We start from the raw sequence: 12,562 nt of genomic DNA, 5'->3' as shown, positions 1-12,562 counted from the left end.
TGAGATCACGCCACTGCACTTCAGCCTGGGTGACAGAGTGAGACTCCGTCTCAAAAATAAATAAATAAATAAAACTAAAAGATGCTAGAGGATTTAAAGTAAAAAGCCCCTCCCACACTCACTCATCCCTCAACCACTTCATTCCCCTCACCAGAGACCATGATAGTGACCAGATTTTGTGTATCCTTTCATAAATATTCTAAGCAGATTCAATTATACATACATGTGTGTGCATCTACTTTTAGTATTTCTCCCCACGTTAGCATACTAAATATACACACCACTCTGTGCCTTGCTTTCCTTTTCACATAGAGATAGATACCTTTCATATCATTTCCTATCACTACCTATGGAACTGTCTTGTTCTTTTATTTTAATGGTTACACAGATCATTGAATGAAGATGACAAAATGTATTTACTCAAGTACCCTACCAATGGTGTAACTGTCACTCTAGGAGGAGAGATGTTAAGGTGAATTTGAGAGCTTGGATTCCAAGGTGGGGGTAAGTTAGTGAAAATCAACATGAGTTTTTATTTGTGTAGATGCTTTAAGAATCAAGAAATTGGCCGGGCACCATGGCTCATGCCTGTAATCCCAGCACTTTGGGAGGCCAAGGTGGGCAGATCATGAGGTCAAGAGATTGAGACCATCCTGGCTAACATGGTGAAGCCCCATCTCTACTAAAAATACAAAAAATGAGCCGGGCATGGTGGCACGCACCTGTAATCCCAGCTACTCGGGAGGCTGAGGCAGGAGAATCGCTTGAACCCGGGAGGCGGAGGTTGCAGTGAGCCAAGATGGCACCACTGCACTCCAGCCTGGGTGACAGAACGAGACTGTCTCAAATTAAAAAGAAAAAAAAAAGAATCAAGAAATTACAAGGAAGCCACCAAATGACAAGAGAAAGGAAGAAATGCGTTAGCAACCCCATAATCAAAGAAAGTACATTAGAAGAAGTTAATGGACAGTAACGCACAACAGACTACAAATGATTTCTCTTTCTAAAAAGATTCTCTAAGGTGAAGGGACATTATCAGCTCAAGAGATGCCAGGCATTGTATGTAGCAATCTCATATAACCTAAGATTGCCTCTAACTGAGATACTGTTTGCTCTCTCCCTCACACTTTGGTCGCCCCCTCCAGTCTTATACAGAGGCATAAGAATGATACAATGGACTCTGTGGACTCAGGGGAAAGGGTGGGAGGAGGGTGAGGGATAAAAGATTACACATTGGGTACAGTGTACACTACTCAGGTGATGGGTGCACCAAAATATCAGAAATCAGCACTAAAGAACTTACTCACATAACCAACACCATCTGTTCCCCAAAAACCTATTGAAATAAATGAATTAAAAATTTTTAAAAAGGATATCCAGTCTTAGAAGAATTAAATTGCTCAAAGATCTAGAAAAGCTCCCGAAATCTTTTTCCCTCCAGTACCAAGGATCCACACTGACAAAGCCAATCTCGATCCCTGGTCAATATTAGTGCCCAGATAAAAAGATCTTAGCAAACTTCATGCTGGCCAGTGATTTTCAGAGCCAAAGAGAAGCTATTGAAATAATGTTTTTCCCTAGTTCTAGAGTGCAGCTAGAACCTTAAGAATTAAAGACAGACTGTCCCAGGGTTTCGATACAGTCAATCTGACATTTCTGAGATGACTATTCTCTCTAAAATTATCTTGGGCATAAGCAACACAGTTTGTAGGATGACCCAGACAATAAGCCTGATTCTAATATCCACCCCATTCCGCCAAACACACACACACACACACACACACACACACACACACACACACACACACACACTCACTCACTCTCTCTCTCTCTCTCTCTCTCTCTCATATATTCCCTATCTTGGAAAATTGTTGTCTACTGTCCTCTAATTCCAGGCCCAGGCAATCAGCTCTTCTGTAGCTCAGCCCCAAACAGACACACAGCCCAGGTTTGATGCTTGGGTCTCAGTGGTTCTCAACAGCCACTCCAGCCTAACAGTGGGCCACTGCTAACAGCACCAGGTTACACTTCTTTAATATTTACTTAAGTTAACATTGTACAAGGCATGTACATGCTTTACCTCACTGACCTCTCAAACAACCCTGCTGGGTAGGGAATTATGATGATTCTTACCATTTTCCAAATGAAGAAGCTAAGGCTTATGAGGTAATTAACTTGCCCAAGCTCAGGTTAAATTAGGAAGTGATAGAACTGGGCTTCAGCCTTGGGTCGTCAGATTCGAGAGCTTAACCTCAGAATTGCCTGTTACAGAAAAGGAAGGGCATGCTAGTGTGGTAGGCAAGTTCTGTGCCTAAAATATTCACAGACCATCCATTCATGACACACATCTACTTGTACTATTGCCCTGCTGGGGCAGGCTCTTTTTTAGGCATGGAGAACGGAGCTGATGGGGACACAAGATCCCTGCTCCCATCACAATGATGGAAATGAATGATCACAGTGATTTCAGATACTAATATGTGCTATGAAGAAAATAAAATAGGGAGATGGGATTAGGGTGAGGGAGGAAGCCGACACATTAGGTGGTCAAGAAAGCCTCCTGAAAAGGTGACATCTGAGCTGAGAACCGAACAGGTTGCTGGCTTGAAATGCTGGGTAAGAGCATTCCCTACGGAGGATAGAGCAAGCACAATGGCCCAAGAGGAGTGTGAGCTGGGCATGCTCAGTACCAGGTGAGCACAGCTGAAGAATGATGACAGACGGGAAGGAAGCCCAGAGCCAAGCTCAGAGATGCAGGTAGAAGACACATCATAGTGTCCAAGGGCCAAGATAAGGAGTTCAGATTTTATTCTACAAAGGGAATCCCGGAGCAGGATTAGGCAGGAGAGTGACGTTACTGGATTTCCAATTTAAACGCTGGCTCCCGCGCTTGCAGAGAAGGGAAGAGGAAGGAGGAGGGAAGGGTTTGGGGTGGAAGACGTGATAGGAGCCACTGTGTTTAGAAAGAGCTGCTTAGACTAGGGTGGTAAATGTTGAAGCCAAATGGAAATTCTTTGGAGGAAGAGTCAGCAGGGCTTACTGACAGCCTGGACGTGGTGGGTATGGAAAGGAAAGAATAAAGAATGGTGTCTGGGATTTAGACGAGCAAGTGCGTGGATTTACAGTACCATTCTCTACTGTTCTGCCTCTTTGCTGGGTCCTCCTCCTGGTAGAGCAGGAAATGATGCAATTCCTAGGGTTCCTGATTCAAAAGCCATTTGTCTTCTCACCCTGCATTTTCTACCCAGGTGATCACAGCAGCTCCCATGGATTCAACAGTCACTTGGGGTAGAGACCATGAGACCCCTTTCTCTTCTTCATACGCCCACATCCACTCAGTTACCAAGCCCTGATACTCTCCCTCCAGGATCTACCATGGACGCTGATTTTTCTCCATCTTCAGGTCCTCGCTGCATCTCACTGAAATTGTTCCCGTCTCTGTGTAACTGGCCTCTCACTTCTCCCACGGCCCCACCCATGAGTCCTTTATTCATACAATTTTCAACAAATCTGATCATGTCTCTCTGTTAAAATGTTGGCTTTCCTCTGCTCGTAGGGATAAAGTCCAAACCCTCACCATGCCCTATAAGGCGTGATCCCATCCTCTGCAGTCCCGTCCCATGCCACATCTTCCCCATTCTCCACAGTCTGCTCACTCTGGCCACCTTTATGTTTCTCAAAAGTGCCAAACTTGGCCGGGTGTGGTGGCTCACACCTGTAATCCCAGCACTTTGGGAGGGTGAGGCGAGTAGATCACCTGAGGTCAGGAGTTCGATACCAGCCTGGCCAACATGGTGAAACCTGGTCTCTACTAAAAACACAAAAATTAGCTGGGCATGGTGGCAGGTGCCTGTAATCTCAGCTACCTGGGAGGCTGAGGCAGGAGAATTGCTTGAACCCGGGAGGCAGAGGCTGCAGTGAGTCGAGATTGCACCATTGCACTCCAGCCTGGGCAACAAGAGCGAAACTCCATCTCAAAAAAAAAAAAAAGCCAAACTTTCTCCTGTCTCTTGGAACCCGGCACATCTTGTCCCCCTATCTGAGAAGTGTGTCTACCCCTTTTGGTGCTGCTACCTTTCACCTGTCCTTAACAGCTACTTCCTCATGGAAGCCTCCCACTATTTAATTTCTAGCAAGCACCTCTTCTTGGCACTAAGACACGGTCTGAGCAGCGAATGCACTGTGAATGTGATGCCTGCCTCCCCCTGGGTGGTGAGCTTCTGCAGCACAGAAATCCTGCTCAGCTGGCTCAGCACTTGGCATACACACCGCCTTGCATGGCAGACTTGGTGCTTTCTAAATATTTGCTGAATAAGGTGGAGAAACACTTTCACACGGTAGCACTTTATTTGTTGGGCATGACTTCCTAATGAGAAATGCAAGGACTTCAAAAAACTAAACATCTTCATTATATTAAGAGTCTTGAAAACCTAGGAACTAACCAATTATTATCCAGGACTAAAGATGGCAACATGGAGGCCAGGTGTGGTGGCTCATGCCTATAATCCCAACACTTTGGGAGGCTGAAGCGGGCAGATCATGAGGTCAGGAGTTCAAGACCAGCCTGGCCAACATGGTGAAACCCCGTCTCTACTAAAAATACCAAAATTATCTGGGCGTGGAGGCGGGCATCTGTAATCCCAGCTACTCAGGAGGCTGAGGCAGGAGAATTGCTTGAACCCGGGAGGCGGAGGTTGCAGTGAGCCGAGATGGTGCCACTGCACTCCAGCCTGGGCGACAGAGCAAGGCTCTGTCTCATAAAAAACAAAAATAAAAATAAAAAAAGATGGCGACATGGAAAGGTAATTCATATGCTTTCTATTCTTCACTCCACATAAGGAATCCAGTTTTACTCAGTACTGACAAGACAATAATGTTCTCTCTGATCACTGAGATAATGGCAACAAAATCCCATTTTTATGCCTACCCACATCTGGCTGGCAGCCACAGCTTTCAGGGCAAAACTTTTAAAAGTGGTATGACAAAAGTTCAGGAGTTGGAACACATGACTAAAGAGCTACTGAGCTTGTTAAAAGAGAAATAACAAAAAGCAACTTACATGTACTCAAGTAGCAACTTACATGTGCTCAAGTAGCAACTTACATGTGCTCAAGTAGCAACTTACATGTGCTCAAGTAGCAACTTACATGTACTCAAGTAGCAACTTACATGTGCTCAAATAAAAAGCAGAATACTGCATGGATCCCCATGAAGTCTCTCCTGATCCTGAGACTCTATGACCCACACCCCCACTGTGATTGTCCATCTCTGGACCCTCTCTTAACATTCAATTCCCGAGACAGCGTGTGTTCATTCACTCCCTCCCTCCCACTCCACCTTCCCTCTACCTGATCCTTTTCATTTTATTTCTTTTCCTTTTCACCCATTGCTCCGATCTTGACATATCTCCCTACTTAATCATCACAAAGAACTGGATATACATTTCAGTATTTGAGGTGATTTATAAGTGTCACGTTTCCTATTACATGTCTTAATGTGTTTAGAGAAAAACTGAAAAAAATTGAGTTTGGAAATTTTTTTCCCACAGTTCTTTGACTGTTTCATATTTTAAATGGCGCTTTGACTTTCAGACCATTTATTCAGTCATATGATGACAAGGAAAGATGGATCAGCGTAAGAAACCATTGACAAAATCAAGCACTTAAAATCCATGCAGTGAGGCCAGGTGCAGTGGCTCACACCTGTAATCCCAGCACTTTAGGAGGCCTAGGCAGGCAGATCACGAGGTCAAGAGATCAAGACCATCCTGGCCAACATGGTGAAACCCTGTCTCTACTAAAAATACAAAAATTAGCTGGGCATGGTGGCACGCACCTGTAGTCCCAGCTACTCAGTAGGCTGACGCAGGAGAATCACTTGAACCTGGGAGGTGGAGGTTGCAGTGAGCCAAGATTGCGCCACTGCACTCCAGCCTGGTCACAGAGTGAAACTCTGTCTCAAAATAAATAAATAAATAAATAAATCCATGCAGTGAAATCACTGACCTATACATGCTTGGGCACCTACTTCTACTGCAGACTTATCCCAGTTTACACATTTATCACTGCATTCACGTGACTGCAGCCTTCAGAGCCTGGTAACAACCACTGTGTGTCTTCTCTAGTAAGAGAAGCCAGATAGTGTATGTCTTCGCTGGTGAATCATGGCCAGTCATAGCAAACCCATTTGTCTTGGACACACATTCACCTTCTCAGCCTCCCTTGCAGCTAGAGAAACATAAATGAAATTAATTCACAGTCTTATCACCCTCCCACTTCCTGCCTGTGATGTGGTTATGTGAAGATGTGATGTGTGGAGCTGAGGTAGCCACATTACAGTTGTAAGTGGAGGCCCAGGCATCACATAGCTGCTGACCCAAAGCTGCTGAATAAACCTTGGAACTGGCTACATCAGAATCTTGTTAAGTGAGGCAATTAAGTGCCTTTTTCTCAAGTCTCTAGGAAGCAGCGTAGTTATTAACCATGTGTTTTATTTTCTGTATTCAGATGCTTTGACAACATCTTGGGCCCTTGCTGACCCTGGAGGGACTGCCCCTCCCAGGCTAGGCAATTCCTAGAAATAGTAAACAACTCACCCACAGCATGCTTTTTAAATGCAAGCCAATCTAGAGCTCACACTTCAACAACCTTCTCCAAGGGGCTCTCACACCCCAGGCCACTGTTCATCTGCCCTAATCACCCGACTGGGAGGTCAGGTCCCAGACAACTAGAAATCGTCCTTAATAATTCAAACTAACCAATCCTATATCTACTGCAGACACCACAACAAAGGCTCTGGCCCACAGTCCCCTCCTGTATTACCTCCTGACCAACCCTAGAGCTTCCCCTGTGGCCCTCTGGGTGATGTGGCCTGTCCCCTTCTCTTAGGAAGGGTGAATAACTATCTCTCCTTGGCAATCATCTCCTGATGTGCTGGCTTTGCCATACCTCAAATCTTCTATCAATGCCCTATACTTCAGATCACTCAGGGATCCAAATGTCTCCTTACTGATATAATACGTAAGACTCTCAATCCAATGAAAACTCCACCAATCCAGGTAAATTCATCTGATCCCAGAAAAATAATGTTAGTACTAATCCGCCTACCAATACCAAAGGCCGAATTCAAGCCTCTGGTGGTAACATTCAGATGATACTCCCGATACCAAAACATACTGTACTTTGGACCAGTTATTTTAAAAATAGTGCTTCTTAGAGCAAAAAAAAAAAAAAACAAAAACAAAAACAAAAAAGACATAGATCAAAGGCAGGCTTGGCTCCAGCACCCCCATCCGGAACCGTTCCTGGAGTCCCCTATTAGATGTGGGTTTGATAAAAGGGTTTCATGCCCAAAGTCGTTTTGCAAACTCTCCCTTTAGACAGTTCCCCTTGCTGAATTCCTGATACATGCAGAATTATTTCTATAGATATTTTTCAGAGCTGTGAAAGTTTTATTTATACACACACAAATGATTCCTGCTGGGAATATTAAGAAAGAAGAAACCAGGGCTTGGAAAAAAGAAAAAAAAAAAGAAATGACTCGTAGGGCAAGCAGAGCGGGTTTTTGCACTGCAGCAGGAGCTGGGAAGAAGTATTGTGGCACATTACATGACAGTCCAACAGAAATGAGGCTAACATAAGCCGAGGGCCATCAGGGGACCAAGGGGATGCAAGAAGTCGGCAATAACTGCAAGTCAAAAAAAAAAAAGTCTAAATGATACCAATCATGTAGATTATAAACTCAAGGAAGGACGAGAAAAACCTAGATTGTATATCCCTTGTAATAAAGCCAAGTGAATGTCTAAGAATATCTTTTAATCTTTGGTGGGGCTGAGAGGGATGGGGTCAAGAGGAAGGTAAACCTGCAGAGGCTGTTCATGCCAAGAACTGTTGCAATGGAATCGCATTATACAATGCCTGTTATTTCTAATGCAGGTTATAGACAAAGGCATTAGAGAAGCTTTATTTAGCAAGCCTTTTTATTGTGTCTCATTATAGCAAAAACAATTTTCAAGGGCTTTTATAGGTCATTTGTAACCTCTAAAACGACAATACACTTTTTTTCCATGAGATGTTAAGATACTATTGAGGCAAATGCAATCTATGAATGAGCTGAATCAGGGGTCAGATATCCATCAAGGATAAAGCTTCCCTAGAGGTGGGATCTCGAGCATGCCCCTATCGTCTTCCCAGTTGCTCCAATCTGAGGAGGACAGGGAGAGGACCCCAACTTGCCTGGGGAGGGCAGGGGATGCTTCAGGCTGGGCTAAGAGCAAGAACAGCAGGGAGGGTCATTACTCCACAGAAAACAGAAAATAGGCAGCTAGATTTGCTGAGTCAATTCTCAGGCATGTAAGCAGCTACATAAACAGCTACATCCAGGACTGTCACAGGAGTAGGACCCTTGTCCTCAGTAGGCAAGATTTCAGCTCCCCAGGGCTGGGAGGGCACTTACGGAGCGCTTGTCAGCCTCTGCCCCTTGCTGGCCCTGCAGACATGCGGTGAGCTTCTTGTGCGTGCTGTGGGACACCTGTTTCACCAGCTCCAGACGCTTCTCCACCTGCAGAGAGAAGAGCGGGTGGTGCCACTGAGAGAAGGCAAGGTCAGGGGAGGAGGGATTGTGGGTGGGGACAATCACAACTCATGTTTCCATGGAGATAAGGACTCCTGGAGAGACAGCCTTGGTTTTTGTTGTTGTTGCTTTTTTGTTTTTTTTTAAATTATACTTTAAGTTCTAGGGTACATGTGCACAACGTGCAGGTTTTACATATGTATACATGTGCCATGTTGGTGTGCTGCACCCATTAACTCGTCATTTACATTAGGTATATCTCCTAATGCTATCCCTCCCCCCTCCCCCACCTCACGACAGGCCCCGGTGTGTGATGTTCCCCTTCCTGTGTCCAAGTGTTCTCATTGTTCAATTCCCACTTATGAGTGAGAACATGTGGTGTTTGATTTTCTGTCCTTGCGATAGTTTGCTCAGAATGATGGTTTCCAGCTTCATCCATGTCCCTACAAAGGACATGAACTCATCCTTTTTTATGGCTGTATAGTATTCCACGGTGTACATGTGCCACATTTTCTTAATCCAATCTAACATTCATGGATATTTGGGTTGGTTCCAAGTCTTTGCTATTGTGAATAGTGCTGCAATAAACATACGTGTGCATGTGTCTTTATAGCAGCATGATTTATAATCCTTTGGGTATATACACCCAGTAATGGGATGGCTGGGTCAAATGGTATTTCTAGTTCTAGATCCTTGAGGAATCATCACACTGTCTTCCACAATGGTTGAACTAGTTTACAGTCCCACCAACAGTGTAAAAGTATTCCTATTTCTCCACATCGTCTCCAGCACCTGTTGTTTCCTGACTTTTTAATGATTACCTTTCTAACAAAGAACTTAAACAAATTTACAAGAAAAAATCAAACAACCCCATCAAAAAGTGGGCGAGAGATATGAATAGACACTTCTCAAAAGAAGACATTTATGCAGCCAACAGACACATGAAAAAATGCTCATCATCACCGGCCATCAGAGAAATGCAAATCAAAACCACAATGACAGACAGCTTTCAATGCTGGAGAACTGGAGGGGCAGCGATCACAGACTCCAGGACCCTCGGGCTAACTGTGGTGAAATGACTTTAAACCTCGTGAAAGAGCTTAACCCAAATTAGTATTCATCATGCAAAGTACTGTCGTAAAAGACAAAAAAACTTCTCTCCTAATAGTTTGTAAGGAGCAGCTGAAGCAGTTTTAACCACATTGGGGATGGCTTAGTTTTTTGGTTTGGTTTTTTGTTGTTTGTTTTTTGTTTTTTTGTTTTCTTGTTTTGTTTTTTTTTTTGAGACAGAGTCTCGCTCTGTCGCCAGGCTGGAGTGTAGTGGCACGATCCCGGCTAAATGCAACCTACACCTCCTGGGTTCAAGCAATTCTCCTGCCTCAGCCTCTCGTATATCTCTGGTATCTGTGAGACAGTGTCAATGGCTGCCTTACCTGAAGAAGGTCTTCACTCAAAACTTCCGTCTTTTCAGCCCTAAAAAGAACATTGAGAAATGTATCAGTAAGAAAACTAACAGAGCCTCATAATTACTCCCCAATCTCTTCAATTAAGGTTTTTCAACACCAGAAAAACAGAGACATTAGTAGCAGAAACATTTAAGAAGAGAAAAGATAAAACTAGAATTTACTAGGAAACTTAAAAAACCAACACACCAGCAAACACAGCAAAGCAGATACCCTGAATCTGCTACAGATTGGAACCTGGATTCATGACAACAAATGTATGCCTTTGTTCCCACACATATATATATTTTAAGTATCAGAATTAAGGTTTCCCCACCCATAACCCTTGGCTTCCCCCAAATAAGTCAGCTAATGTAGCAGAAATCTGAGAAAGGATCAATTAACAACAAACACAGAGACAGTATTGAATCCTGGCAACTAATGCAAATGCCACCACCAAGGTCTGGCAACCAAGTGTTAGGTCCACAAGAAAGTGGAGGGCTTGAAACTGAAACTTCTACATTTAGAGAAAGAACCTGGATGCTGGAGGAACTAGTCCCAGCTAACCCAATAGCACTGCCTGCCTCATGTCAGAGGAGAGTGCCAATTCTCTCAAGAACAAAGCATTCTAATTTAATGCTCTCTCTCTCTCTCTCCCTCTCTTTCTCACTCTCACTTTCTCTGACAACATGCACACACACACACACTCTCTCTCTCACACACACACACAAACACAGCAAGTTCATATGAAAACAACTCATCAAGATTTAAGAATACAGAGAAAGAAGAAACAACATATGAGAAGTCTAAAGAATTTCGACTATTGCAATGATCAGACTATAATGCATGTATAAAATATCAAAGAACAAATGATATATTATTAAAAAATAAGCAGTAGGACTTCCGCTTCCAGGAAGGAGTGAATGTATTTTAGCAATTCTTCCCACTCACACAACTAAAAACCTAGGATTGTATAGAAACATAAGACCCCGAAAAGGAGAAGGAAGGCATACTGGCTGGGAACCTTCAGAATAACATGGTAAAAGTGTTGTCCTTCACATTTCTCAGACTTGGAGCTTAAGAAACTAGCAAGAGCAACACCTAAAACACCAAGAGGCTCAGACAAAACAAACCCCAGCAAAATCCTGGTCTCTGTAGACAAAGGACCAAGAAAGGAGCAGCCTAACAAGACAGATACTTTTTAGAAAACTGCTCACTGCAGCCAACACCACAGAAAAGAACTGTGTCCTACTCCACCCATGCCAGCAAAAGCTGAGTAGGGAGCCCTGACTTCTACTCCTACCAGGCTGTAACAACCACCCAAGCCCGTACCCCTCATCAGTGCGGGAGCATCAGAGAACACTGAGAAACATAAAGAGAACATCCATCTAGGGAGTGGAAGCGTCTACCACTACTAGGCAACTGACTAAGTCCATCTTCCTCTGCTGCAGAACCAGTGGAAATCACATGGTCACCTAGACACCCATGCCCATGTGGTGATAACGAAGCATCTCTTCACCTTCCCATTGGGGTGGTGTTAAAGGAGTCCTAGTGGACAGACAGGACTCTTGCCAATGCCCAGCAGTAACAAGGCCACTCCCTTCTGCAGTATTAGTGAAAGCCAAGTAGGGAGCAACAACAAGACACTCACAACCCCACTCCCACCAGCCACTGAGGTACCAGTGGAGGCTCAGTAAAGAACCAGAACTCCCACACCCACCCAGTATTAACAAGGAGCACCTCCATCTTTGAACGGTCAATGAAGGCCAGTCAAGTGGGGAATCTGGACTTCTACCCCAACTCATCAGAAACAAAGCAGCACTCCTGCTCCGCCCACTAGAGCAGCATCAGAGAAAGCCGGCTACAAGATAAAGTTTAAATGAGATCCAGAGTCGCGTAATATAATAGCCATAATATCCAGATTTCAGTTACTCATCACACCAAGAACCAGAAAAAAAACTCAAACTGAAAGAAAAAAAGACAGTAGATTCCAATTAAAGTATTCATTATGAAAATGCTTCAATGTATAGTAATAAACATGTTTGAAATAAATGAAATAGGAAGTCTCAGAAAGAAAATAGAAGATATAAAGAAGAAACAAAAATTTTAGATCTGAAAAATACAACAATCTAATTGAAAAAAAAAAAACCCAGTTGATGGGTTCAACAGCAGAACAGAGCGGGCAGATGAAAGAATCTGTGAACTGGAGGAAGCATAATAGAAATTTTCCAATCTGAACAAGAGGGCAAAAATAGACCAAACAAATCAACAAACAAAAAAACCCTCAGGGACCTGTGGGGCTATAACAAAAGATCAAATATTTTATGTCATCAGAGTCCCAGAAGAAGAAGGGAAAAAATGGTAGCTATATTAGACTAAGTTGGCCACGATAAAAAAGTTAAAAACAGATAGGCTAAAAAATACTCAAAGAAATAATGGCTAAAAATGTCCCAAATGTGGCAAAAGACACAAACCTACATATTTAAAAAGCTGAACAAACCCCAAAGAGGATAAACATAAAGAAATCCTCACCAACTCGTCATCTCGCA

At 43.6% G+C, this 12,562-nt stretch overlaps 1 protein-coding gene across 4 annotated transcripts in view; it reads right to left on the bottom strand.

Annotated features, from left to right (window-relative positions):
* Positions 1–12,562, bottom strand: part of ARHGAP44 (Rho GTPase activating protein 44) — a 201,240-nt gene that overhangs the window by 86,012 nt on the left and 102,666 nt on the right. For all 4 annotated transcript variants that reach the window (XM_054456371.2, XM_054456372.2, XM_054456374.2 and 1 more), the window contains exons 2-3: positions 10,005–10,044; positions 8,455–8,559 (exon numbers count right to left, since the gene is read on the bottom strand). In XM_054456371.2, the coding sequence (XP_054312346.1) occupies positions 8,455–8,559; positions 10,005–10,044 (145 nt within the window). The remainder of the gene's footprint in view (positions 1–8,454; positions 8,560–10,004; positions 10,045–12,562) is intronic.

This window comes from Pongo pygmaeus, chromosome 19, assembly GCF_028885625.2.
Source record: "Pongo pygmaeus isolate AG05252 chromosome 19, NHGRI_mPonPyg2-v2.0_pri, whole genome shotgun sequence".
Lineage (NCBI taxonomy): Eukaryota > Metazoa > Chordata > Mammalia > Primates > Hominidae > Pongo > Pongo pygmaeus.
Note: the sequence above shows the minus strand (reverse complement) of the source record. Positions and strands in the feature narration are given on the sequence as shown.